At 32.2% G+C, this 26,113-nt stretch overlaps 1 protein-coding gene across 1 annotated transcript in view; it reads right to left on the bottom strand.

Annotated features, from left to right (window-relative positions):
- The window catches only part of DMXL1 (Dmx like 1), an 83,406-nt gene that overhangs the window by 1,121 nt on the left and 56,172 nt on the right, over positions 1-26,113 (bottom strand). Inside the window, exons 29-43 of the mRNA XM_015823578.1 lie at positions 20,639-20,814; positions 20,120-20,253; positions 18,798-18,883; positions 17,591-17,792; positions 15,245-15,362; positions 14,375-14,437; positions 13,875-13,961; positions 12,361-12,482; positions 11,101-11,242; positions 8,890-8,950; positions 8,307-8,434; positions 6,608-6,700; positions 5,981-6,072; positions 4,086-4,138; positions 84-301 (exon numbers count right to left, since the gene is read on the bottom strand). Coding sequence (XP_015679064.1) covers positions 84-301; positions 4,086-4,138; positions 5,981-6,072; positions 6,608-6,700; positions 8,307-8,434; positions 8,890-8,950; positions 11,101-11,242; positions 12,361-12,482; positions 13,875-13,961; positions 14,375-14,437; positions 15,245-15,362; positions 17,591-17,792; positions 18,798-18,883; positions 20,120-20,253; positions 20,639-20,814 — 1,775 coding nt within the window. The remainder of the gene's footprint in view (positions 1-83; positions 302-4,085; positions 4,139-5,980; positions 6,073-6,607; positions 6,701-8,306; positions 8,435-8,889; positions 8,951-11,100; positions 11,243-12,360; positions 12,483-13,874; positions 13,962-14,374; positions 14,438-15,244; positions 15,363-17,590; positions 17,793-18,797; positions 18,884-20,119; positions 20,254-20,638; positions 20,815-26,113) is intronic.

The following is a 26,113-nucleotide window of genomic DNA, read 5'->3' as shown; positions in this document are numbered from 1 at the left end:
AATAGTTCTCAGAAATGTTATAATGAACATATAAGAAACTACTACTTATCCAAATTAACAAGATGGAATTTTTAATGTATGACCTTGATATTTCCTTCTGCAGATCCTGTAACAAAATATTCTTCTGTAGGATCAACAGCAATTGCTTTAACTGGAGAATCATGACTTTGGAAAAACTGTCTCTGTTGCTTTTGACGAAGATCTATTAAGCAGGTATAGCCTCTTCTTCCACCAGATATTAATAGTTGGTGTTTGGGGGCATATGCCAAAACAGTTGCTCCAGTATCATGACAAGTAAAAGCTGAAATTCAAACAAATTTAAAAGAAATTACAATGTAAGTAATTTTCTATTACTATTGAATTTCAATCATTTTATTATATGATACTGTTAAAGAAGTAAAGCATCAGTACTGAATTATTTGGATGAATCTACTTGATTTTTAATTAGACCAATGGGAAACATTTGTTAGAAGTAGGCAAAAAACTCTTTTTGACATTGACTATTTATGGATCTCACTTTCAAAAGCTTCTCATTCCATACATAACTATATGTGCTACAGCAGGGGTGTCAAACTACTAGCCTGTGGGCCGGTTGCATCATGCGGAGACCGCACCCACCCCAGCTCCGGCAATGTGAAAAAAGTCACAATACGTCGTGACATGTCACGTGACGCAGCAGGTTTGACCCCCGTGTGCTACAGTAACTGATGTAACTTCCAAACAATTTACTTAATAGTGAGCAAAAACTGACATTTTAATCTTGTATCTTTGTAAATGGCTAAAGGAAAACTCCACATGAAGAGCACTGATAAAAATCAGTGACAGTGCTGCTTAAAACTTTGTGAATCCATTTGAATTTTTAATATTTCTGCATAATAATTATCTAAAATGTGATCCGGTCTTCATGCAAGCTTAAAACTAGATAATAGGAGCCCAATTAAACAAATGAGTCAAAAGCATTATATTATTCATTTATTTATTGAGGAAAATGATTCAAAACTACTTGTGTGTGGCAAAAGTAAGCAAACCTCTCGGATTATCAGTTCAGTTGAAAGGGAAATTAGAGCCAGGTGTTTCAGTCAAAGGGAGGATGCCCAAGGGTGAGTGTGGGAAGTTCTGCTTTATCTTAAGAACAGAATTCTGAATTGTTGTCTAATCGTGGCAACACATATATATGTGGAAATGAGTCACGGCTTCTTAAACAAGGATTTCTATAATGGTATATGGGAATGACCTTGGGAATTGGGAGGAAGAGCCACAACTCTTGCCACAGGGGTGGCAAAACATCTCAGTAGAGACCTTCCCTAGTTTTGCGGAGGGTAAAAGTGATAGACAGGAAGGGCACTTTTAGATTTGCAAGATCCTGTTAATATTATTAATACCTTACAATATAACATTAATACTTTAATAATGAAATACCTTACAATTTAGGTAGAGCTAGTATTGTTGGCTTGTTTGTTTCTCGATTCACACAAGGCTAACAATTTTGAAAGCCTCTCAAAAACAATTGTTAATACTCACCATGTTAGAAATGGTTAAAAAAAAAAACTCACAAAGACCTGGGACTCTCCTACTCTACTGTCAGGCAGATCTGTTCAAATGGAGGCAATTCAGCACCATTGTTACCCTTCCCAAGAAAGGTTGTTCAACCAAGATCATGCTAAGAGCAAGGTGTGTAATATTTTGGGAGATTAAAAAAAACTTCAGGGTAACGTTTAAGGAAATACAAACCCCTCTTGCATTGTTGATTGCCAGTGTTCATGAGACCACCGTCAAGAGAAGACTAAATAAAAAGTGTGCATGATAGGTTTGCAAAGAGAAAGCCAGTTCTCTCTAAAAGAAAATTGCTACTCATCTACAGTTTGTGAAAGAACATGGATAAGCCAGAAGTCTATTGAAAGAATGCTCTACGGACACGAGACCAAAAAATAACTTTGAATGAAAAATATTGTATTTGACAACCACTGCATAACAGCAAAAGAACCTTACCTCATCTGAGTAACATGGTGGTAGCAATATTATGGTTTGGGCCTACTTTGCTGCCTCTGTACCATAATGGCTTGCTTATGTACTATGAATTTTGAATTGTACCAGCAAATTCTACAGACAAATGTCAGGATATCTGTCTGTCAATGAAGCTCAAAGAGAAAGTGGTTCATGCACTGAGATAAACTCACAAGCATAGAATGGTTAAAGAAGATAGTTAATGTTTTGTAGTGGCCAAGTCAAAGTTCTGATCTTAATCCTATAGAAATGTTGTGGAAGGACCTAAAGCAGGCAATTCATGTGTTCTGTAAGAAGGAATAAGCTAGAATTCCTCCAGACTGATGTGTAGAACTTATCAACATTTATCAGAAACATTTAGTTGCAATTATTGTTACCTAACATATATTCTCTCACATATTCCTGCTGTGAGAGAAATGGGAGGTTTAAAAATGTGATTAAATAAAGAAAATACTAAAAGCAAAGGTTTGCATACTTTTAGCACACACAAATATGTAGCTTTTGACCATTTTCCTCAATAAGTAAATAAACAAGTTTGTTTAATTTGTTTAATTGAGTTCTCTTTATCTAGTTTTAGGAATTGTATGCAGAACAGATCATGTTTTAGGTCCTATTTATGAAGAAATACTGAAAGTTCAAAAGAGCACATAAACTTTTAAGCACAACTGTATATAATTGAAATAATTACTTTTCCTATACAAGATTTTGTATTATACAATAATCATATATACAATAATTTCACACAACAGGAACAGTAGGCCAAATGCATTCAGCATCTGTGTTTGTATTCAAAATTAATCCAACTTTTTTAAAATTATAATTTGTTGAGGAATCATAGAGCTAAATCATTGGGCGGCTAATATATTATGCTAGACCAAAACAAATTATGACTAACTGTTGTATGTGAACTAAGTCAATTCTACCCCAGTTCATGCCAGATAAACCTTACTCCATTATTTGACAAAATGACAGAATTTGTGGACCAAAGAAATGCTGTGGATATAATTTACTTGAATTTCAGTAAGGCATTTGCTAAAGTAGGCCACAACCTAACTACTTGATAAGATATAAAAATGTGGGTTGAACAGCATCACCACTAGATGGATTCATAACTGGCAGACCAACCACACTCAACATGTAGTCCTCAATGGAACCGCATCTACATGGAGGGAAGTATGCAGTGGGGTATCCCAAGGTTCTGTCCTAGGCCCAGTACTCTTCAATATCTTAATCAATGATTTATATGAGGGGATAGATGGGTAACTCATCAAATTTGCAGAGGACACCAAGCTGGCAGGAATAGCCAACATTCCAGAAGATAAGCTTAAAATACAGAAGGATCTTGACAGATTTGAACATTGGGTCTTATCTAACAAAGTGAAATTCAATGGTGAAAAAAGAAAGATTTTAAATTTAGGCAAGAAAAAACAAATGTACAAGTATAGTATAGATGGTACCTAGCTCAATAGTAGTAATTGTGAGAGGGATCTTGGAGTTCTAGTGGACAATCACTTAAATATGAGCTAGCAGTGTGCTGCAGGTGCTAAAAAAGCCAATGCAGTCCTGGGTTGCATTAACCTTAAAAAAACGTATACTTTTATGTGTGACAGCAGGGGACTTAGAGCCAACATGGACAGGGACGATGACAGCAAAAAGGAACAGCCAGCTGAAACGGCAGCATCGCATATGCAAACATCAGAAAAGCAGCAAGATGACTGTGCATGGCAGAATACACACTCCACACAGGCGGGGCGTGAGGAGAAGGTGCCTAAATTTAAACAGCCGTCAACGAGTGCGACAGAAACTACACAGCAATTAACTACAGGGGGGAGGGAGTTGAATAGACCGGTAACATGGTCGTTAGCCAAACGCTTGGTGTTACAGAGACTATAAGAACGTGATTCTCAATCCTGGCTAGAACTTGACGATGTCAGCAGACGCTGACGAAAGCTAAGTTTTTAAATAAATTTTTAGTCTCAGTGATCTGTGTTTTAGTTTTTGAATATGAATATACCTGAGACTTGTATCTTCAAAACTATTTTAGACTTTTATGTTAGTATATATATGCTAGTTAAGCTTACCATGAACCAAGCTACTAGAAGGGGCAACCAAAGTATCCCACAGACAAATATTTCTAAAAGGAAACAAACACATCCACTTTAATATATATGATAAAGAACAAACTGAATTAGTAATTAAAAATTTAAAAGCATCAAATAATTTCTTTGAAAGATAGATAGATAGATAGATAGATAGATAGGTAATGATTTAAATACAGGTAATCCTCGACTTATGATCACAATTGAGCCCAAAATTTATCCTGTTAGGTGAGATATCTGTCAAGTTGAGTTTTGCCCCATTTTATGACTCTTCTTGCCACAGTTGTTAAGTGAATCACTGCAGGTGTTAAGTTAGTAATATGGTTGTTAAATGAATCTGGCTTCCCCATTGATTTTGCTCATTAGAAGGTTGCAAAAGGTGATCACCTGACTCTAGGACACAGCAATGATCATAAATAAGAAACCAGTTGCCAAGCATCTGAATTTTGATCACATGATCAGCGAGATGCAGCAAAAGTCATAAGTGTGAAAACGGTCATAAGTTATTTTTTTTAGTGATGTTTTAACTTTGGCCACTAAACGAACTGTTATAAGTCGAGGACTACCTGTATTATGATGCAGATATAGGCAGGTATGATTATACTTCAAATCAAAGCAATTGAATATAGACACAATGTTTATTATTACACTTGAATGCATAGTCAGTCAAAGATTTAGACCAGAGTTGGCATTTTTATTCACCAATCAAGTCTTTCCCAAGGACCTGGGATAGGCAGATATTATTATTGTTATTATTACACATAAAAATGTGAAGTAATAGCTGCTGGTTCTTTAGCTCGTCTTGGCCTTCATATGTATCGAGTTCTTCCCAAGAATTTAGAATGCTGTAATGATCAACGTGATACAGCTTATGTGCAGATTCTAGCAATGTGGCCTTTTATAACTGACATATGGAAATTTTGTCAATGTTCAGATTTTCTAAGTGCCATCCAAGATTTTTTAGTAAAGCACTTAGTATGCCAATAACCTCTGGGATCACAATGGCTGTTTTATTATTATTTATTAGAGTTTTATCATGCTTTTGTTGCTTCATTAGTAACTCAAAGCTGTGAATATAAATAATAAAACTGCCTGCTTCCATTTTTCTAAAACAACCCAGTGAGGTGGATTGGGTTGAGAGAGTGACTAGCCCAAAGTCATCCAGACAGCTTTCAGGCCTAAGGTGGGACTACAACTCATAGTCTCCTGGTTTCCAGGCCTGTACCTTAATCACTTATTATTAAACTTCTATGCCATCCGACTCTGGGTAGTTCACAACAAAGAAATTACAGTTAAATAAATAAAACATAAAAAGTAAGAATAAAGTATGGCAAGCATGATGAAGTAAAGGCCTCGTTTTCTCTCACCACAACCCAGGGTGAAGAGCTACATAACTCCTCTAAACAATACAAGAGAGGAGGGCATCCCAATTTCAGGGGGTAACCTTCTTCCAAAGGTCAGACACTATTATTGAGAAGGTATGCTTCTGAGATCCTAAGAGATGATACCATTTATTTGAAGGAATCTGTAGTGTGCCAACTCTGCAGGATCAAATTGACCAGACAGATATTATAGGAAAAGGCCATTCCTAAAGTAAACAGTCTTATGCCCTGTAGTGCTTTATAGGGAACAAGAAGGACAAAAATAGACTGCATCTAATATAAATGTTGTACTTAATATATACAATTTCTACTTCCGTGTCAAGATACACTTGCTCCTTGCGCAATTTATTATAAAAAGCTGTTCTCCACAGAATAATATGGTATAAAAAGGAATGAACACTGGGAATATTTTTTTTTGTATAAAATCACTACAGTACTAGTAATCAATTTATTTATACAATGTTTATTGCTATGATCTTAAACAAATTTTAATACCTGTTGTCAGTAGATAACCCGGCAGTAGCTATCAAAGATGAAGAACTGATGAACACAAAATCACTAGCTGTTTTGTTATGGCATTGCCATGTCTAAAAATAACAAAAAATATAGTAAGGCAACAAAAATATGGTTAATTTAACGTTAGAGCTTATTTACCTAGAAAATGATATATTAATTTAAGGTTGAAGCTTGCTACAGTATACTTAGCAGAATTTTTCTCCACTTATTTTTTTCCACAGAATAGCAGAACCTCCAATTCTGTTAGTAACTGAATCTTAATCTCTAGTTTATGGATTATAACAACAATTCCCTGGACTGCATAAAATACTATAATCTTAAAGCACAGTTAGTTTACAGATTTCAAATGATTTTTCAAGAGGATTAAATCTATGAGGAAAATTGTTTGAAGTGTGAAAGTCCTATTTTTGCTTGGAAATTCTGTTCTTCCTTCCCCAAATAAAAAATATAATGAAAATTTGGTATACGCGCAATTTTCGACCAAGTATATTTGTCCTATATACAAGTATGACAGCAATGTAACAAATTAAAATAAGAACTTAGTTGTCGTGGTTATATAAAAAATAAAAAGGTAAATTAAAAAAACTAGAAAATATTCTGACTTACCAGGTATGGTTTGGGTGTGCTTCCATTATATAGGCAACCTTTACAGTTTGTTTGATACAAACTTATATGTCCATCACCATCAACGATCCCAAACTAAAGTAGATACATGTTTTTACATTACATTATTACTTAATTATTTGATTCTTTCACAGTTAAGCTCTTCCAGATGTGTGTGGGTATGTATGTGTATTAAATCATTAGCAATTCCTAGCATATCTGGAAGAACTGAATGTAAATGGAATTTGCATGAACAAGAGCCTCCTTATTCATTCATTATAAATATATTTTGTGTAACATTATATTTTTGCAGAATAGCACAAAAGGATCCAACTAGTTTAAAATTCAAAATTTTATGTATACACAAGACATTGGAATCTATTAAAGTATTGGAAAAAAGAGATTTAATAGATTTCACTGAGCTATAATTTCACAACCAGAAACATCCATTCTGTACTTTTGCTCATGAAATTGCATTTGTTAAAGGACAGAGAAAAGAACCTCAAAAATGAAACAGGAGACATTTTTCTATCGGAGATATTTTCTCTAGTCTTATAATTTTGAATAATGTAAAAAACCAAACCCCCTTTTTCTCCTTTTTTAATCCCTTACAAAAGAAAATAAATAGGTAATTAGTAAAGGTGTAAACACTGATATTGTAGTGTGGTGTGGGCAATTTGAAAGATTAAAAACACTATCATATAGTGCAAAAGATAGCTTGCAATATACAGCAAGTAGGGAACTTATGCAAATGATGCCATAGCTTTATAAGCAGACAATCCTTGTCACTTGAAAACAAAAGAAAACAAGGTATGTCTCTTATTCTATAATCCCTCTAGCTATAACAATCACCATATAATCAAATCCTATTAATTAATAAGTAAAATAACTTTAATCTTTAAATTTAATTACATATGGTATCATATGCCTATGTTGAGAGCCACTTTGGTTTAGTTGTTAAGGCACCAGGCTAAAAAGTCTATGAGTTCTAGTCCTGCCTTAGGTATATGAAAGCCCTAGGCATGATAAGTTAGCAGTCTAAATCTAGAAGAAAAGTTTCTTAGTAGCTTAGTACATTGGCTTATAAGTGTTATTTAAATAGATTTCTTTTTGTCTTATAAGAGATAGAAGGATGATACCTTATTGCTTTGATAATTAAATTTCATCTGTGTAATCCTGGATTTACCACCAGATCGAAAGCATGCAAGATTGTCTCAAAGTAGAAGTGGAACCATGTTTCTCAATTCATTATTTGAATGAACAAATAATGATCATTGAAAATGAATGATCAATCACCATTATTCTTACAATCACATGAGCAGTGACAGAAATTTCAGTTCAATCTTCTTTGCTAGGCACACAAGCTATTTGAATTTAGAGGATCTTATATATTGAGTAAAAACAGAGATATTAGCCATTGGATTAAGGCAATAGCTAATGTCTAATTTACTATGTTTTCCAAAACAAAAAGAAATGTGAATATTCATTTGTGATGTTTGTAATATTTGGATTATTTTTAATAGTAAAAAAACAATATAAATTTTGGAAAGGAACAACAGAAAATTTATAAGCAATTTATAACCTTATAAACTTATTTAGAAATCTGCAAATATTTTTCTGAGCCTTAATTAAAGGAATATAGAGCTATAAGTGTCATTTAAATATATTTCTTTTGGTCTTATAAGAGATAAAAGGAGGGTACCTTATTCCCTTGATAATTAAATCTCATCCGTGTAATCCTGGAGTTACCACCAGATCGAAAACAGGCAAGTTGTTGAGAATGGCCCCATTCAAACATTCTCACACTGCCATCCTGGGCTCCTGTCAAATCTGCAATAGAAAAATAGATAACTTTGAAACTTAAAAAAAGGAAAAAGTACTTACAACAAACTCAAAAAAGAACTGAAGAATTATTTACAACACAGATTAGCAATTATAATCATTTAGAAGTATACTCCTAAGTTATTAAAAGAAAAATTCTTCAATTATTGTTCTTTTGCTTGTATTTTACAAATAATAATTATTGGCTCTTTACTATTAAGGGCATACTTTGATCTGTATTACATTAAAGATCTTAGCATATATAAGGAAAATTCTTAACTCATTCAAGCCCAGCCAAATCAAATATTATTGCAAAAAAGATAATTGCAAATAACTAACTGTGGTTATTTATAATTTCAAAGATACTTTGACTTTCTGAATCAGGCTCTTTTGCCACATTTTTTTCTACTATTTTTTATCTTATAAATTACAACAAAGTTATAAATTAGAAATAAAAAACTTACAATAGGGTAGTGTTGGATGAGAAGCCATTCTTCTGACATTATTGAGATTCTTCTTGGTCATCTATTAAATATCCAAGATTAAAAGATCCATTTAGAATTATTCAGAAATATATTCATTTAAAATTATTAGTAGATAAAACGCAGACACTACTATGTTTGCTTCAATTCATGATTTGGGGTTTGAGAAATGGATGGCAATCAATGACGAAACGCTTCCTACACTGTTTATCCAAAGTTCATATCAACAGAATCTAAATCCAGGTTCTTGGAAGCTTTTGGTCCATAAATCTAAGGTTTGCTAAACACATACACTAGATTTCAATCTTACCTCTTTTCTTGTCAATTCCTTTCTGATTCCATTAAATTTATTGGAATATTCCTGTATATTGTAAGGTAAGTAAGACAAAGGCAGAAGCAGAGGCATGTAAGAGAGAGTCAAACAAACTTTTACAAAAATAAGCAGGAGTGAAGAAACTATGCTTTGCATTTAATCATCCACAGAAGATTTAGGTGTGAAATACATTGGTTGGAAAAAAGATTTATGTAATGAATGCTAGGTGACAAAGCAAAATTGTAGCAAACGTTAAGATATAGTATAGCCATAATTTATTTTATAATATGATTTGTTTAATCAGTCTGTACTGTAAGATTATTTTTATCTAAAATGATGTATGAAAGATGTATGTAAATAGAAATAAATAGCAACCCATTTGTGTAAGGTAAAGTGATAAAAGTGACAGAATTTTTTAAATGTATTTCAGCAATTTAATTATGTCTGGCTTTTTTTCTTTAAGGTTACAGGCCTATAACAGACTAAGATAACACTGAAGCTAAGTTTTCGTGATTGAGCTGATATGCCTCAGATTTTGTGCTGAATAGTGAAAACAAACAAAGTATTTCAGGAATACTTATGTGAGAAAGTGACAGAAGTATTAGTCCTAAATGAGAAAGTCACGTGAGTTCTAGGGAGAGAAGGAACATAATATAATTAAAAACAAAACAGAGCTCGGGAGGGGGAGAAGTTTAAAGTTTGTTGCTAGAATCATTTGATTGAGGAAATAATGGGAATCTAAATGAAAAGCAGAAAGTCAAATAAGAAGACGTTGGCTGTTCTCTGGTACACTTTTGTCAGATCTCTTTCATCTGTTTCCAAAATGAGTATAACATCTATTTATTATGCCAAGTTACAGTAAGAATTATAGTATAATGTTGTGATGTACTTTGAACACTCTATACAGCAGTATGTAAATGCTGATTATACTGTCTTATTAAAAGAAAAAAAACTATATTAGGGAAAATCTGTTAAGCAATGAAATATATGATAGTAGTTTATAGTATAAACTGGGATGATTAAGCTGTGAAAAGCAGAGCAAGCTAAAAACATAATGATTAGCAGACTTAGTAGAAGGGTGCCAATAAAAAATGTGACAATGGACACATATTACAACTTAGTTGTTTCTATCAAAAATCATGCATTATATTGTAACTTAGGTTGAGGAAAATGTTGTCATTGTTGCATGACAAAAATGTAAATAATAAAAATATAAGAAAGCTTTATGTTCTAATTTAAAAAACATTCTATATTGCATTTCATAAATCAATACATTATTTAAAAATGCCTGAGAAGTCTCAGAAACAATATCTCATTATAAAACCAACAGCATAAAATCAACCTAAGCCACTTCAAAAATTCCAGATGATAACTGTAATTAAAGCATGAGGCATTCACAAATGTAACCAAAAGAAATAAATAAGTCTTGCACAAACCAAAAGACAGTGACATTGAAAAAAAGCATAAGGGTGCTTCAAAAGAAAGCAAAGAAAGGGTAAATTCCAGATGAGTTTCTTATAAATCAAGTATCAAGGAAAGCATGAGAATTTATTTGGTTTGGTTTCCTTTCTTCACTTAGTCTATGTGTTGCCTGAGAAGAAAATACTAAAACAGATGGGAAAACCCTCCTCTAGGTTTCACTTGCCTATCTAGGCTACAGTGCATAGAAAACACAAAGAAGTTCTAAAAAGAAGTTTAAACATATAACCTCACATTCAAAATTGCTCAAATAAACATGTTAAGATTGATTTAAATTAATATTAATATTCAAAGTATTTGTTAAATCTTAACAGATTATTTAGAAGTATATATTCTAAATAAAATAAAAGCCATTGAAATATAAATGCTGAAGATCATTATTTCTCGATAACGCGACTCACCATAGCAGCACCTCTGCCAGTCTGAGTGCTGCCAAGCCATGGCATATTGATTGGTGTTCCAAGAGTGCTGTGTGTATAAGGAGTAGTTCCTTGAATGTTTCCCAAGTCATCACGAGTATGTATAACTAAGAAGTCATCAGCTCTATAACATAAAATGTTGAAATGAATATTGGCCATGAATTACTAGAGTAGAATAGAAGAATAGAATAACTTTATTGCCACTTTAAATGTACACTAATCAGCATACATTAAAATGAAAGTTTGTTGCATTTAGCCCTCAAAGGGTAACTACCTCCATTGTACACTACATAAACATGACAAAAGATTATGCATATACCCACATACACACATATATACAACAAAGAGAAACAACACAGTCCATTTTGGATGTATACATATGCACGGCGAGAAAAAAGAATCCTGCGAATTTGCAAGACAGGTGGCATAAGGAACAAAGCTGTTGCAGAATCTAATAGTCCTACTAGAAATACTTTGAAACCTCCGTCCAGAGGGGAGCAACAGAAACAGACCGTGAAGTGGGTGTGTGGGGTCTCTAACAATGCTTCGAGCTGTAAGTACATAGTGCTTGTAAGCAGCATCCCAAATAATGGGAGCGAGCTTCCTATAAACTCAGCTGTCCACTTTCTGTATGGACATTCTAACTGAGGCTCTGAGGCTCTGTTACCACCAAACCAAACAGTGATGCAGTTTGTTAAAATGCTCTCGATCGTGCCCCTGTAAAAAGTGGCCAGGACAGAAGGAGAAAGATGTGCTCTCCTCATGCGGCACAGGAAATGCAGACTACCTACAAATGTCATATTCTAATTCAAAGCTGCTTAGGTACCTATATCCATGAATTCTCATTTGATATTCCATGAGTTATTGGCAATAATTTATCTGATTTGTGATGCATTTGCACTTCAGAATTTCTTATGAGCTGTAATATCTACATAGCCGATCAGTGGATGCTTCAAAGAAAACCGGTTAGTGGTTGAAGAGAAGAGAAATGCTGTCTGTCAGTCAAAAGAAGTGTTTTTAATAACACAGTGAGTCAGATCTAGTTATCAGGAAGTTAAGATTAGTAAGACAATCAGAATGATGTATGAGCTGAAGTTTACTAAAGAAATGGACATGAGATTCAAATGTTTTACAAAAAACCAGAAGATAGATCATTATTTATGTCAGTATTTCAATAGGATATCATTGAAATGTTCAAATTAATGTTAAAGATATGGCAAAAAATACAATAAAAAGAAATACCCTTTAGCTTCCACTTCAATGTCATCATCAACCCAACTGTAGATCTGAGTTGCTAAAATTCCAGAAACATCTAGTTCTTGAATTTCATGGCTTGAGGCTATTGCAATACAATTCCTGTTGGCCTAAAACGCACAAATACATATTTTTTCACAATGTCTGTATATGGCCCCAATCTGTATATCCAGACTCAAGGCAAGAATAAAATCAAGAATCAATTAAGGTAAAAGGACAAAAGATCTATACAATCTGAAGAGAAACCAGAGAATCAACTAAGGTATACTCAAAGCAGAATTATACAAAGCTACAATAGGTACATAGTCAACTTGGACTAAAGGCGCATTTGAATAACACTTTAAACAGCCTTGTGAAATGCTATGAAGGATGGGACCAAATACATTTGAGAAACACATTCTCATTTCTACTGCTGGAAAGGCCTGCCACCTAACATTAAAGAGTTAATGGGATCAGCAAGAATGGCAGATTAAATTTCAGCAAGGCAATTCCTGATATAGCTTATTCCTGTACTATGTTGGGCTTTTAAGTAATGATCAGCAATTTGAAGAGACACACAAGACTATTATCAATCTATGCAATATTTTTAAATTGACATTATTCTGCATCAACAGTTTTTATAATATAATATATTATAAATATAATATTTAATATACATAATATGAAATTAAAATAAGGCTGAATAGCTGAGGTTTCTGAACTGTCTCCAAGGCATCAGCCTTATGTAAAGTACACTACTGGATGGTGATCTGGGTATGAGTTACTGTTGCCAGGACATCTAAATAAGGTTGTAACTGGCATACTAGCTATTACAAGGGCTTCCATAAGCTGCTCAATTATGGGTATAAATTCCACAAGACCCCAAATCATGAACCACTTTCTTCAGGGGTAACATGACTCACATCTAGAGTAACTAGCAGGACTGATGTTATCAGTTCTGCCCAAAGTTTACTGACAAACAGAAACTCTTATCATATAGAATTTAATTTAATGAAATGGTTGCTAAGAATAGTTCCTAAGATTTCCATGGCATCTCCAGCTCACTGACGATAGCTAGTTATAATATAAATTATCACTTTTATAATTTTTTAAACATAAATTACTTCCCACTTAAAATTCCCCATATAGTTCAACTACATTAATCTTTGTCCTGCTGCTAATTTCGTAAATATATTCTTGCCCTGTGTTAAATATTTATACAGTATTCAGTTTCTGTGTTTATAATATTTTATATGTTGTTAACATTCCATTTGTATATCACCCAGGGTCCCTCTGTGAGGGAGGTGGGTGGTTTCTAAATGTAAACAATAAAAATAAAAACTATATTCAAGGAAGATGTCAGTGCCCTTTGTGCTGTAGAACCAAAAATCTTTACTACAAAGTAATAATTTAGTGTAGATCCTCCAGTTGCAAGTACAATAGCATTTCCTTCATATGGATGTAAGTTACAACATTTCAAAATATTCAAGGAGTATTCCCCCAACTCCTCCATTTGTGTATACCTTATTGACAGCAAAGGCAGTAATAATGTCAGACTCTTTATGGATAATTTTTGCTTTACTTGCAGGAGATCCTGCATCATTCTCTATCTGTGTTAAAAAGAAAAGTGAAAGAGTAGCATACACAATACAACACAACAATAAGCTTTGATCTTTTAGATCATGCCAAAAACTAAATGATAAATATTAATCAGGAATATATATATCCTAATTAAACATAATCATAAATTCAAGATAGATGATGGATGCTGCAATGATCGTAAGTGTGAAAACTGGTCAAAAGTCACTTTTTTCAGTGCCATTGTAACTTTGAATAGTCGCTAAACAAATGATTGTAAGTCGAGGACTATCTGCACACTAGTATACTGCTTAGATAAAAAGCCAGTTGATTGTAGATTTTAGCAAATTTAGTTTGATTAATATATTATATATAAGATACTAAAAGATTTTCTAGAAACCTTTTAGGATAATTAACATACATCTCTTATTATTATGATACATACCTTATTAATTCCCGATTCTTCTCCTGAACTAGTTTTGGTAAGTTCAGCTTGGTCTTCTAATGACTAAATCCAAAAGGAAAAAACAACAACAACAGAAAGAGCTAAGTGAAAAATTTAAAATTAATATATTAATAATATGGACCAATATGCAAGGTAAGCATATATACAGTAGTAGAACCCATTTTTGAAATTACCTATAGTCAGCGTAATTTCCCCCATTTTTAAAAATAGTTAAATAACTATTTTTACATGTAGATAATATATGTACTAGCCTTTTCAGAGGTTACGCAGATATAATCTGGCTAGAATTTTACATGTATGACAGTTCAAATTTTTTTAAAGAAAAATAGAATTCTGTCCTTTTTTCCCCCAAAACCAGACATAATTAGATCTGTGCTGAACACTGAATTAAAGAGGCAAAAGCTCAGATACTACAACCAAAGAGTTAAGAATTATTAATCATAGCATGGATTGTACAGCAGTCATGAAAAAAAGGAAAGGGGAATAGCTGACGAAGTTATTACTGGTGTCTTTTGTTTACTTGGAATAAACCAAAAAGATAATGCATGAAAACAGCAGACAAAGAAGTCAACCATATATTATTTTGTATCACGTTATAGAGATAGCTAACATGAATATTTCTTTTTCGTAATTGCCAATAATATAATCCAATGATTCAATAAACCACAGAGGATTGCAATTAGTTATATGCAATATCTTTGTCTTTTCTATTACAAGATTCCTAGGGAAAAATGTTTTGGAATTTATTTCTATAGAACAGTAGTAAAATTTTAAATCTGAAAAGAAATATTAGCTTAATTAAATTGTAATTAATGGATTTTAATTTCTACATAAACATATAATACTAACCTCATTTAAACACTTTCTTTTGGCAAATATGTTTCTGATGAAGGTTTCTTGGACCATTTCTTGTTTAATGAGGTATTGCCAAAGTCTTTTTACAGATAACGCATAATGACTTTTGGATCTAAAAATGAGAATCATTTTTAACATGTGAAATAATTTCAAACAAATACAGTTGATAAATTTTATATACATTCGTATATGTATTGACACTTGAAAGCAGAAAACTGTAAAATCAGAAATTTTTAATGAGAAACACTAACTGCTTCATTCTAACAGGTATTCTGCTATGTACACACTTCTTGAATAAAATTCTCAGTGTTTTAGAGAACGATGACATTTAGGTTGAAGATACCTGTTGCAAATATTCCTCAGGCATAGAAAGGAAATAGCACAAATGCAAGTAAAACTTAATATATCTGACATTATCCAGTACATCATCTATTTTATTCTTCTCAACAATAATTTCTATAATTGTATTAAGTACTGCATAAGCAAAGTCTGCTGATCCAACTGAATTATTTTACTGAAGAACTGCAAAAATGTTTGTATATATGATATAATTAATTTATAACATGCAAGATCGGATGGTTGTGAGACTAAAGGAAGTTACTTAAATAAGGTATTTTATAAGCCAACATACATAATCATCTTTTCTGTTCAGCTCCCATTAATAGCAATTATTGAATAGTTTTAGAAGTGGTCAAAGAATACTCAGGAAGAAATAATTAAAACTGTTTTCCCAGCAGCTGCTTTTTACTGGTATCTATTGATTAAATGGTGGAAGTTGAAAGCAGGACTCATGTTTTAAATTAGAATAATAGTGTGCTTAAGGATTGGGTAAGGACTACGAAACTCTCATTTAATCCTTAAAATAGCAGTAGCAATTGCACTTGGACTTATATATCGCTTCACAGAGCTTTACAGTCCCCTCTAAGCAGTTTATAGAGTCAGCATATTGCTCCCAACATCTGGGTGCTCATTTTACCGACCTCGGAAAGATGTAAGGCTGAGTCAACCTTGAGCCGGTAAGAATCAAACTGCTAGCAGTCAGCAGAATTAGCCTGCAGTACTGCATTCTAACCACTGCGCCACCAAGGCTGAAAGCTCACTCAGAGATTCTGAACTAATCCCTTTAGCTCTTAACTCATCCTCCTTTACATGGCTGCCACTGTTTTATATATCTATGATATTTCTGCATAAATGTTAGCTAAAACATGATCTATTTTGCTATACAGTTTAAAAATGTTTACAAGAATTAGTCTTAGGAAAAGACTTTCTATATAAATCAGAAGAAATTTGAGAAAGAAGAACAGATTGAATGGAAAATAAACATATCAGGGCAATCATGGGGAATTGGAATAATAAGGAGACAACTTTATGAATACAAATGGGCTAGTCCTTCCAAAAAAATGGCAATTAAATGGTCTCCTTTATTTAAAATAATATATATAATAATAGAGGGAGATCTATTTGAAGATCTAAAAGCACTGATATGGAAACCTAGTTGGCAAAGGAAGAAAGCCAGAATAAGGCTGAAGAAAATTGGGGTTTTGATTTATTAGAGGGGATTTCATATTATTAATTAGAGGGTTAAAGGGAGAAGTTGAGATAAAGGGAATTCTGGTCATTAGATTTAAAATATCTGGAAATTAGCTGAAAATAAGGATTTTATCTGTTTAATATTTAAAAATTAGACCTAAAAGAAAAAATAATAATTATCATGAATATGTGATTTATTGATTAACCCAGGTAATGTATACAATGGTTTTGATTTATTAAAGGGGATACTGTATTATTAAGTAGATGATTTAATATGGTGGGAAATAGATCACTTTTAGGAAATAGAACAAGATTATATTCAAATAGATAAAAGGAGTATTTTGGATATTAGATTCTGTTATGAATTGAGATAAGGGAAAACATGGTTACCTAAAACCTGAAAATTATAAATATGAAAGATGAAGAACAAATATATATTTATTTCTTGTTGTGGGAATCACTCACTTTTGGAGGTCTTGTCATGGAAATTCAAAGTCAATTTTCCCCCTCTTAATTTTACTCCGTTATCCATGGTTGTTCTTGATGGAAGACTTGTTTTCAGTCAAAGAACTCCTTCCTTATCATTTTCAAGGCCCTAGTTTTATATCTCTTATGTTTTTGTTTAATTACTTAACCAAAGCTTAACAATTTGCATTGTTCATGGTAATGAAAAGTTATAAGATGTACAAATGGCAGAGCTAAATTGTGAATTTGTGAACAAAAAATAAGCATTCCCAAAGATTCCATATACTTCACTAAATAGTAGACAGGAAATATAATTGCATTTTTCTGTTCAAGGTATAAACTTACTTGAAAGGAGTGTTTGTTGGCTCTAGCAAAGCTTTGTGGCGAAGTAGTGCAGGGCCTGAAGATGAGGCATCTTGTAAAATGTGAACAGAAATAAAGTTTTCTGGTGGACCTCCATGCATTTCAAGTCGTCTGAGAAGAACTTGTTCCCAGCGCTGAAGAGCCTTTAGAACCGCATGGCACAGTGGTGAACAAACTGGAAGTTCTAAGGATAGATTTTTTTTATTCAATATAGTATTTTCTTTAAAGTATATTATATTTTCTGAATGTTTTATACCACAGTTTCCACAACTGTTGCTGTTGTCAGAACATTAACAACACTAAAAACCTTCTAGACATGTTTTGTCATTAACATATCTGTGAACTTCAAAAGTAGCTATATATATCAAAATTGAAGTTAATAAACATACCGTTGAATGTAAGAACTCTTCAGACTAAACAGAAACATTTTACTGAGTTAAAAAGGACTTAGTTTCTCATTAAGTATGCTTAGGTTGTCTGCATCAGCTATTAGTAATGTTCTAAAGAAAAATAAATTTTCCCAATTCCTAGCAGTTCTTGAACTAGAAACATCGCCATCTGCAGCAGCATTGTTGAGAGAGAGGGAGAAATGCCTATTTCTCTCCTCACCTCACCCACCCCATCTCACCCCTGCATGAATTGTGAAGCTGTTTGTAAATTGGCAGTTGTGTCTGAAAACAATGTCTGCTGAAGTTGTAGAGAATAAATAGACAGCCCCTCTGAATTTAAACATTTGCAGTTAATATATTCCTACAATCTATTATCATATATGTATATCATATATCATGTGTTCTGAATTTTACTGACAAATGTTCCATCTTGGCTGTCATCATTCTGAATGATCCCCAGCCAGTAATGGGATTCAAATATGTGAACAACTGGTTCTCTGTGTGGATACCGCTTCCGGAAGTCCATTCTGGGCCTGGGCAACAAAAAAATTAGCTACTGGTTCTACAGAACTGGTGCAAACTTGCTGAATCCCACCACTGTCCCCAGCTCAAAAACATGCATGACAAGCTTGGCACGATATTTCAAATCAAAACTGGGTCATTTCAAATGACCACACCTATCAAAAGACTCAAAATATCTGGCATACAGTACCTCTACCTCTAGTTTATATGAATACAGTGATGTGCCCATATAAAAGCAGACAATGATGTCTACCAACACTCAAAAATAAATTAATTACCTGTAAGATCATGTCCAGCCAATGGGTAGAAACTTTTCAAATTACGGAGAACTAGCTGAACCATAGCCAAGCGCATCAATAACCAACTAAATAACAAAAAAAATGTTATTGTTCTTCCAGCAATGTTGCTGAAGACCGAAAATATTGCGTATTTAACTATTTAGCTAAGACTTGTTTTCCTTTTTCACTTATTACTGTAAACATCATTCTCTATTACAAGGCAGCATATGCTATTCTAAATTCATTATAAGAGCAAATTAGGACACAAATAATTAATAATTTATTTTAAATTTAATGCTAATTATAATGCTTCTGGAATCTTCTGCCCCATATATACTTCAACCCTATAAAGTAGCTGTTCAATTTCTTTTTGGATAAAACATTGCAATTAGGCAAGGCCACCCTTGAAATAAGATTTGAACAATGAATTTCTAATTCATTCCATATACTCTTCATTATAACTCTAAAAATATGAGTTCTCAAACTCATTATCCCCTTAAGAGTTTGTGTAAAAATTTTAGGAGGGACACACGGTTTTTTTTTTATTATTATTATTATTTGAACATACAAAGTTGGATTGCTGTCAGTTACTCACACCTGCTCTTTCTGGAAAAACTGACAGCAAAGTTTGGATTTTCCACAGTTCCTGCTACAAAGAACAAATAATAATCCAAAATAAATATGAATTAAAATCTAGATTTCAGGAATTATGCAAAAGTAAGGCAACTCATCCTTATCATTAAAATGTGGTTTTAAATTTGTTTTCAAATTTATTTCCAATGAAACAATTTTAGTTTATAAAATTCTAAGTTTCAGTAATTTTATTTAATATATACATTGAAGTACAATTATTGAAAGTATATATTTAATTCTTGCCCAACCCTAACTCTAATAAAATCATTAGTTTTATCCATGGAATAGGGGATGGAAGTCAAAACTATATATTAATAATTTTAAGAAATCATGGCAATACAAATTTTGAGACGCTTTAGCTTTGGGAAAGGATTATATGATTTCTTCTGCATTAAAATTTATGCCTATGCATAACCTGAAAATTGCACCCTTATTTTCACTAGAGAATGCTGTAATGTGTTAAATTTGCAGGATTCAAGGAATATATACAATACATTGCTGAAATATCAAAAGCTTCCGAGGGATTTCTTCCTACTAGTCTGCTGCCTTAACCAAAAATTAGGGGAAACTCTAAATTAGCGTCATACAAAACATGACCTAATGTAAGAAAATGAATGAAAACATGCCTCCAAAATTGTTGAATGGTGTAAAGAAAAAAACTGTAGATATAATTCAGTAATAATTTATACCTAAATGAATTTGGGTTAGAGTGTTCCTGAAGTTTTGAATCTGATAAGAATGCTCCATCTTCATCTTCATCACTGCTATCCTGACTTTCATCTGAATCATATTCAAATCTAGTTTGGGATGATGCAAGAAATGGCTAAAACAAGAAAACAGATTAAGAAAAAACATAACATGTTTGGTTAAATAATAAATAATATCTACTATTTAAATATGAGTTATTATATATATATATATATATTGTTGATTGGGGGCTCACTATTAAAACAGAATAAAAAAACAATAACAATACATAAGAACTGGCCAAAGCATGTTTTATTTTATTATCTTCAAAAGCAGTTTTGGCTTAGCATAATGTAAGAATGCAAGCTTAATCCTAATATTTCTCAGCAGAGATTAGGATATATTTGAAAAGATTATCATTCGTAGGTATACAAGTTTGAAGAAGGAGCTGACTCAGAGATAGATTCTCCATTTGTCAAGGACAATAGGACAATTTTATTTCTAACAACATAAAAAAATACCTTTGCTATAAAGTAGTCCCAAATACTAAGTTCAGGAGGAATAAATTTCTCTTTGTAAACTGAACAGTCTTGTTCTTTTCCAGGTAAAGTAGTAGGTGAATTTTCTTTCGATGATGATTTTGATGTCAGTCTAAACCGCTTATTTTGCTTCTCACCATCATCTATAGGAGAAGAGGCTACAAAAAAAACAAAAAACCATAGGACAATGAAACATCAAATAAATGAAGGCTATCATCTATGAAGGATATCATCTTTCAAATCAACTATAACCTATGTGCTTAATTATAACAAAAACAAACAAGTACTATCAATCAATGCCTGTTATGTTTAATTGTTGCAATTAAACAATAACATGGCTAGCTTTTATTCTCGCCTGTAACGTTTCCAAGAATATCTGAGATGCATTTTAAACAAATAATACATAATCATTATTTTTGCATAAATATGAGACTGGAAATATTCAATGCTCATGCTACAAATATATATTTAATTTTATAAATTCTTAGAGATGCACTATAATAGAAACTAGAAACATATCGCTGGTATACAAGTTTTGTCTTTTTTCAATGCTCTGTATTAGGTCTATATATAAACATTTCTATTGAAAATAAATGTTATTTCAAAATAGTCATCAAACTATTTAATGAATAAATATGAAAATCTCACTTACCTTAATGCTAAAGTTATATCAAATATTACGGTACATATTACAGTTCAAAGTCTTTTAGCCAGAACAACAAGCATGCACATGCACTGCTTACTATGGAACATTAGTTTTTGAACTAAATAAAATAAAGCTTACTCTTATGCTGAAATGGAGGCAGAAAATAAGCTGAACAAAATGTTACATGATACAAAGGGTGAAAAATATGCTTATCTCTAATTCCCATTCAACCTTCCCTATTATGAAATAAATTTGCTACTTAAGCAGGCAATATTATTAACCCATTAACTGTACAATTATCAACAAACTTTAAACATGTTATAAAAATGAAAATCCCATTGTTTTTTTTAAAGAAATGCACTTTAGACATGGTTTACCATTTTATTTTGAAGTCACAAGAACTCTTGCAGTGTAAAGATGTGGAACAGTTTATGTCTGTCAAAGACAAAAATGTTCTTTAAAATGTGTGGAGTACTATCTACAAGCCCTTAAAACAAATGGTTCTTTCCAAGAATTGTGTAACTGCTTTCCATAGCAATCATATGACCATCTGAAAAGACACATATGATTTATGTACTTGCAGATGGGTGCTACATTTACTTGACATGATTTTCGACTCTTGTCATTTTGAGAGAGGAAAAATTAAGGATGTGAAATCATGATATGGCCCCAAGCCTACAGAAGTTGCTCAAGCCAATTCAATCAAACATTATTACAAATACTAAAATAAAAATAATTAAAAAGCATTCTGAAATGATACTGCCTTAGTAGGTAAACCCATAAACTGTATCATGTTTTGCACAAGCAGCAACATTTTGAGCATTCCACAGCTTGCAATGGAAAGTTGCAACAATCATTATAATTTGCATTCCATTAGCCATTTGAAATTGCAAACAGTTTGACCAAATTTTAATTGAAAGCTATCACAGAACTATTTTGGTATGACATGCCTTTTTTTTTAACATACTGGGAAATAAAAGAATTAAATTAAAATGTGGTTTTATATTAGCACTTTTTTAAAAAAAAAGTAAACTACAAATTTATTCTGTAAAATGTTATTATTTGAAAGAATGGTAGATTTCCTCATGTATGCAACATTTTAAATGAATATATCTTCCCAGTTAAATATCCAGCATTCATAATTACTGATATATTGGCTTGCAATATATATGTAAATCTAAATATACTGTATCCTTCTGTAATCTGTATCATCATTTTACAAATGTCCTATCACAAAATAGTAAGGTATGTAGAATTTATGCTAATTTATTTGCTAAGAACGTATTTAAAAATTTTCATTTACATAAAAAAAGAAAAAGGTTTTGCCATGATATTTTCATTCTTACTACAATTTAATTCTCAGGAAATTATATAGGTTTTATATAGGTTTTCAAAGGGGATGCTATAATTTAAAGGTGTTATTACATTTAAACTATTCAATGGCCTATTTTTATATGCTTATAAATTTCAAACCTGACCTCCCTGAAATCCTATCTAATTGTTTAATGCTTTTAGCACTTTAACATCAAGTTTTCTGGGCATAAAAGAGGTCTGTTTTTAGCATTCCAATCAAATAAATTGAAGAATTCATATAATATCTAATTTAATCAAAGAACAGCTACTGATCCATAATGAATATACATAAATAAATCATTATAATTAAGTTTAATATTCATTTGTCATATAGTCTGCCAGTATGAATTCTGAATATTGATTCTGTTATTCCACTCCTTCCCTACAGCATCTACTTAGAAACACCAATAATTGTTTCAATGAAGTAAGACACACTGTATATGACTTCGGCAAAATCTAAAAAGTGGTACGAAAATGCTTAAGTTTATAGCAGGGGAATAGCCTTAGTAAGGAAAAAAAATTTTTTGTAGATTACACAAACTAATTTTTTTTCTTCAGATTTTTTAATTCAATGTACAACTATTACAACTGATCACTCCACTTTCATTTCAAACATAGCTACTTTGGTCTTTGACACATTAATTTTCAGATCCATGTTCCTTGTTGCATTGTACATTCTAAATTGTATTGCAAATTATTTGGGTTTTCGGCCAAGAACATGGCATAACTTGCATACTGAAATACAAACACATTCGTACTCCACCCAACACAGTTCTGATCTGCACCACAAGCTTCTACATTCCTTATTTATCCAATCATAATTGCATTATGCAGATGTCACATATCTTTGTTTTTTTCCCTTGCACAATACTGAACCATTCACTAAGCATTCCTATGGTTCTTATGCATGCTTTACTTCTTTCGCATATTGTTCTTATCAAATTGAGCAAGCAATCTCCAGGTCAATACGTTTTCTAACAAAACTTTGCATTATTCAAGATTATTTAGATACTTTTTTGAATCATACAACATAAACTTGTTTTTATCATATATTTCTCAATTATTGCTGAAGGAGAAAAACCTAGTCTATGCATTTCCTCTCCCCAAATATTGCTCACTGTCATCACCTGTATCTTTTCAACAAAATTCTGTCAAACACCTTTCCAGGCACACTTGACAAATTAATTCTTCTATAGTTTTTGCATTCATTCTTGCTACCTTTCCTTTTATACAACGGACAACAAGAACATTCTTCTACTCATCCGGCAGAGATGTGGTCTTCACACATGCATTAAACAAGACCAAGGCCACTCAATAAACAAACCCTACATCTTTATTTTATTAACATTTCTCCAATTATCCTATTATAACTCTCATCCTGAGATCTTTCATTGTTATTATTCATCACAATAGTCAACTATCACTAACCTATGAATTCCTATTTTCACATGCTCCCACAAATCAAGATAATGCCAATTCAAACTTTCTGAGATATATTTAGCTCTTTATTTTAATCAAATCCATTCCAAAAGACCAGGCCATTTTTTGTTTAGATTGTTAAATTCTTTTCATTTCTTGTATTCACAATTGCATAAACTTTGTTTTATTTCATTCATTAATGAATATTCTTTGTCATTTATTCCACCTATATTCCAAATAATGATATTCTACATGCTCTGATGGGCTCATCAGCATTGATACTTATGGGTTAAGTTAACTGAGGTTTTTATATAATGTCTTTTAGTAAGATGGAATAGAAATGATGTACATTAGATTACCAGCCTTAGTCATACATGTGTCACATCAGCATTCTGTGCTACTAGTAAAGGCGGTTGCTTTTGGCAGATTTAGGTCAGTATTTTATGAAAGCAATGAAATCTCAGTTTCAACTTAAGCATGATTACATTACTCTATACAACCAGAATGCTAATCCACTATCAATCCAGATGATATCCCTAAATAATTGGGATTATGTTTCATATCAAATAAAGTCTGTAGTTATATTAGCTTTCTCCAAAGCTGAAATTTTGGAGAAGATAGTGCATTTTAATTTGGTGATTTCTTTTCTTTAGCACACTAAAACTCAACACTTGTGTATCTTGGGCATCTTTAAAAAGTCTATCTTTTTAGGCCAACCATACCTAGTTACTTATATTTTAACTACATAAATATTTCAAAAACAAGTAATCAATAGAAATATATTTCTTTCTATCTATTCTTTCTCTCTCTTTCTTTTCCTTTTCTTTCTTTCTTTCTTTCTTTCTTTCTTTCTTTCTTTCTTTCTTTCTTTCTTTCACCCATACACAAACTCAAGATGGTAAACATCCTTAATAATCCTTCACCTATTTTCCACCCAATCCTGTGAGGTTGGGCTAAGAGAGAGTGACTGACTCAAAAGTCATTCAGCTGGCTTTCATGAGTAAGGCATGTCTATAATTCGCAGTCGTTATATTTAACCCAGCATCTTAACAACCCAAAATAATGCAAGCTTAAAAGGAATAATTTTTATTCTCATTTTTAGAATGTTTAATTCACTGAACAAACCAGTGCATGAAACTATATAGAGGTAGTGCTTGACTTACAACCATTTGTTTAGTGACCGTTTGAAGTTACAATGGCACTGAAAAAAGTGACTTATGATAGTTTTTCATACTTACAACCGTTGCAGCATCCCCATGGTCATGTGATTAAAATTTGGATGCTTGGCAACTGGTTCACATTTATAATGGTTGCATGTCCCAGGGTGACCATCTTTTGCAGAACAAGCAAAATCAATGGGGAAGTCAGATTCACTTAACAACCCTGTTAATTTAACAATTGCGGTGATTCACTTAACAGTGGTAAGAAAGGTTGTAAAATGGGACAAAACTCACTAAACAACTGTTTCACTTAGCAACAGTATTCTGAAAAGTTATATTATTTTCTATTTGTCTCTATCCAAACACAAACGCTCAGAAACGTTCTACCAAAAATTCAAATCCAGATTAAATGTATAAATCAATTATGCCTTCTCTTCCTCTGAAACAGTCCAAAGAAAACCTATTAACAGATTTATTTATTTTATCTGAAATTCACTGAAATCAATTTTATGTATTTCATCCTGACATATTTGTCTAAATCCACAAAGAAAACTGATATCAGTTTTTATTTTAAATGTATACATTTATTGTGGAAACTGTACTATACTATTTTTACTTTAGTAAAGCATTCAACACAAAATTATGGAGCCTTATTACAGAATAATCTCTCCCAAGATCTCTTGGTGTCAGACTTGCTAATTACAAATCTAATTATTAATTCAGTAAAAATAAAATCAGTTGTATAAGCCTATCATTTGGAAATACCAAGTTATACGTTTCTATTATTTGCTAGCCTACACTAATTTTCAATTAATAAATGCTTTTTCATTAAAAAAATACAGATATTGCTAAGCTAACAAAAAATTCATAGCCACATGC

The sequence above is a fragment of the Protobothrops mucrosquamatus genome, unplaced genomic scaffold (genome assembly GCF_001527695.2).
Source record: "Protobothrops mucrosquamatus isolate PMUCROS unplaced genomic scaffold, P.Mucros_1.0 scaffold1921, whole genome shotgun sequence".
NCBI lineage: Eukaryota > Metazoa > Chordata > Lepidosauria > Squamata > Viperidae > Protobothrops > Protobothrops mucrosquamatus.
This window is presented reverse-complemented; position numbering and strand designations above follow the sequence as displayed.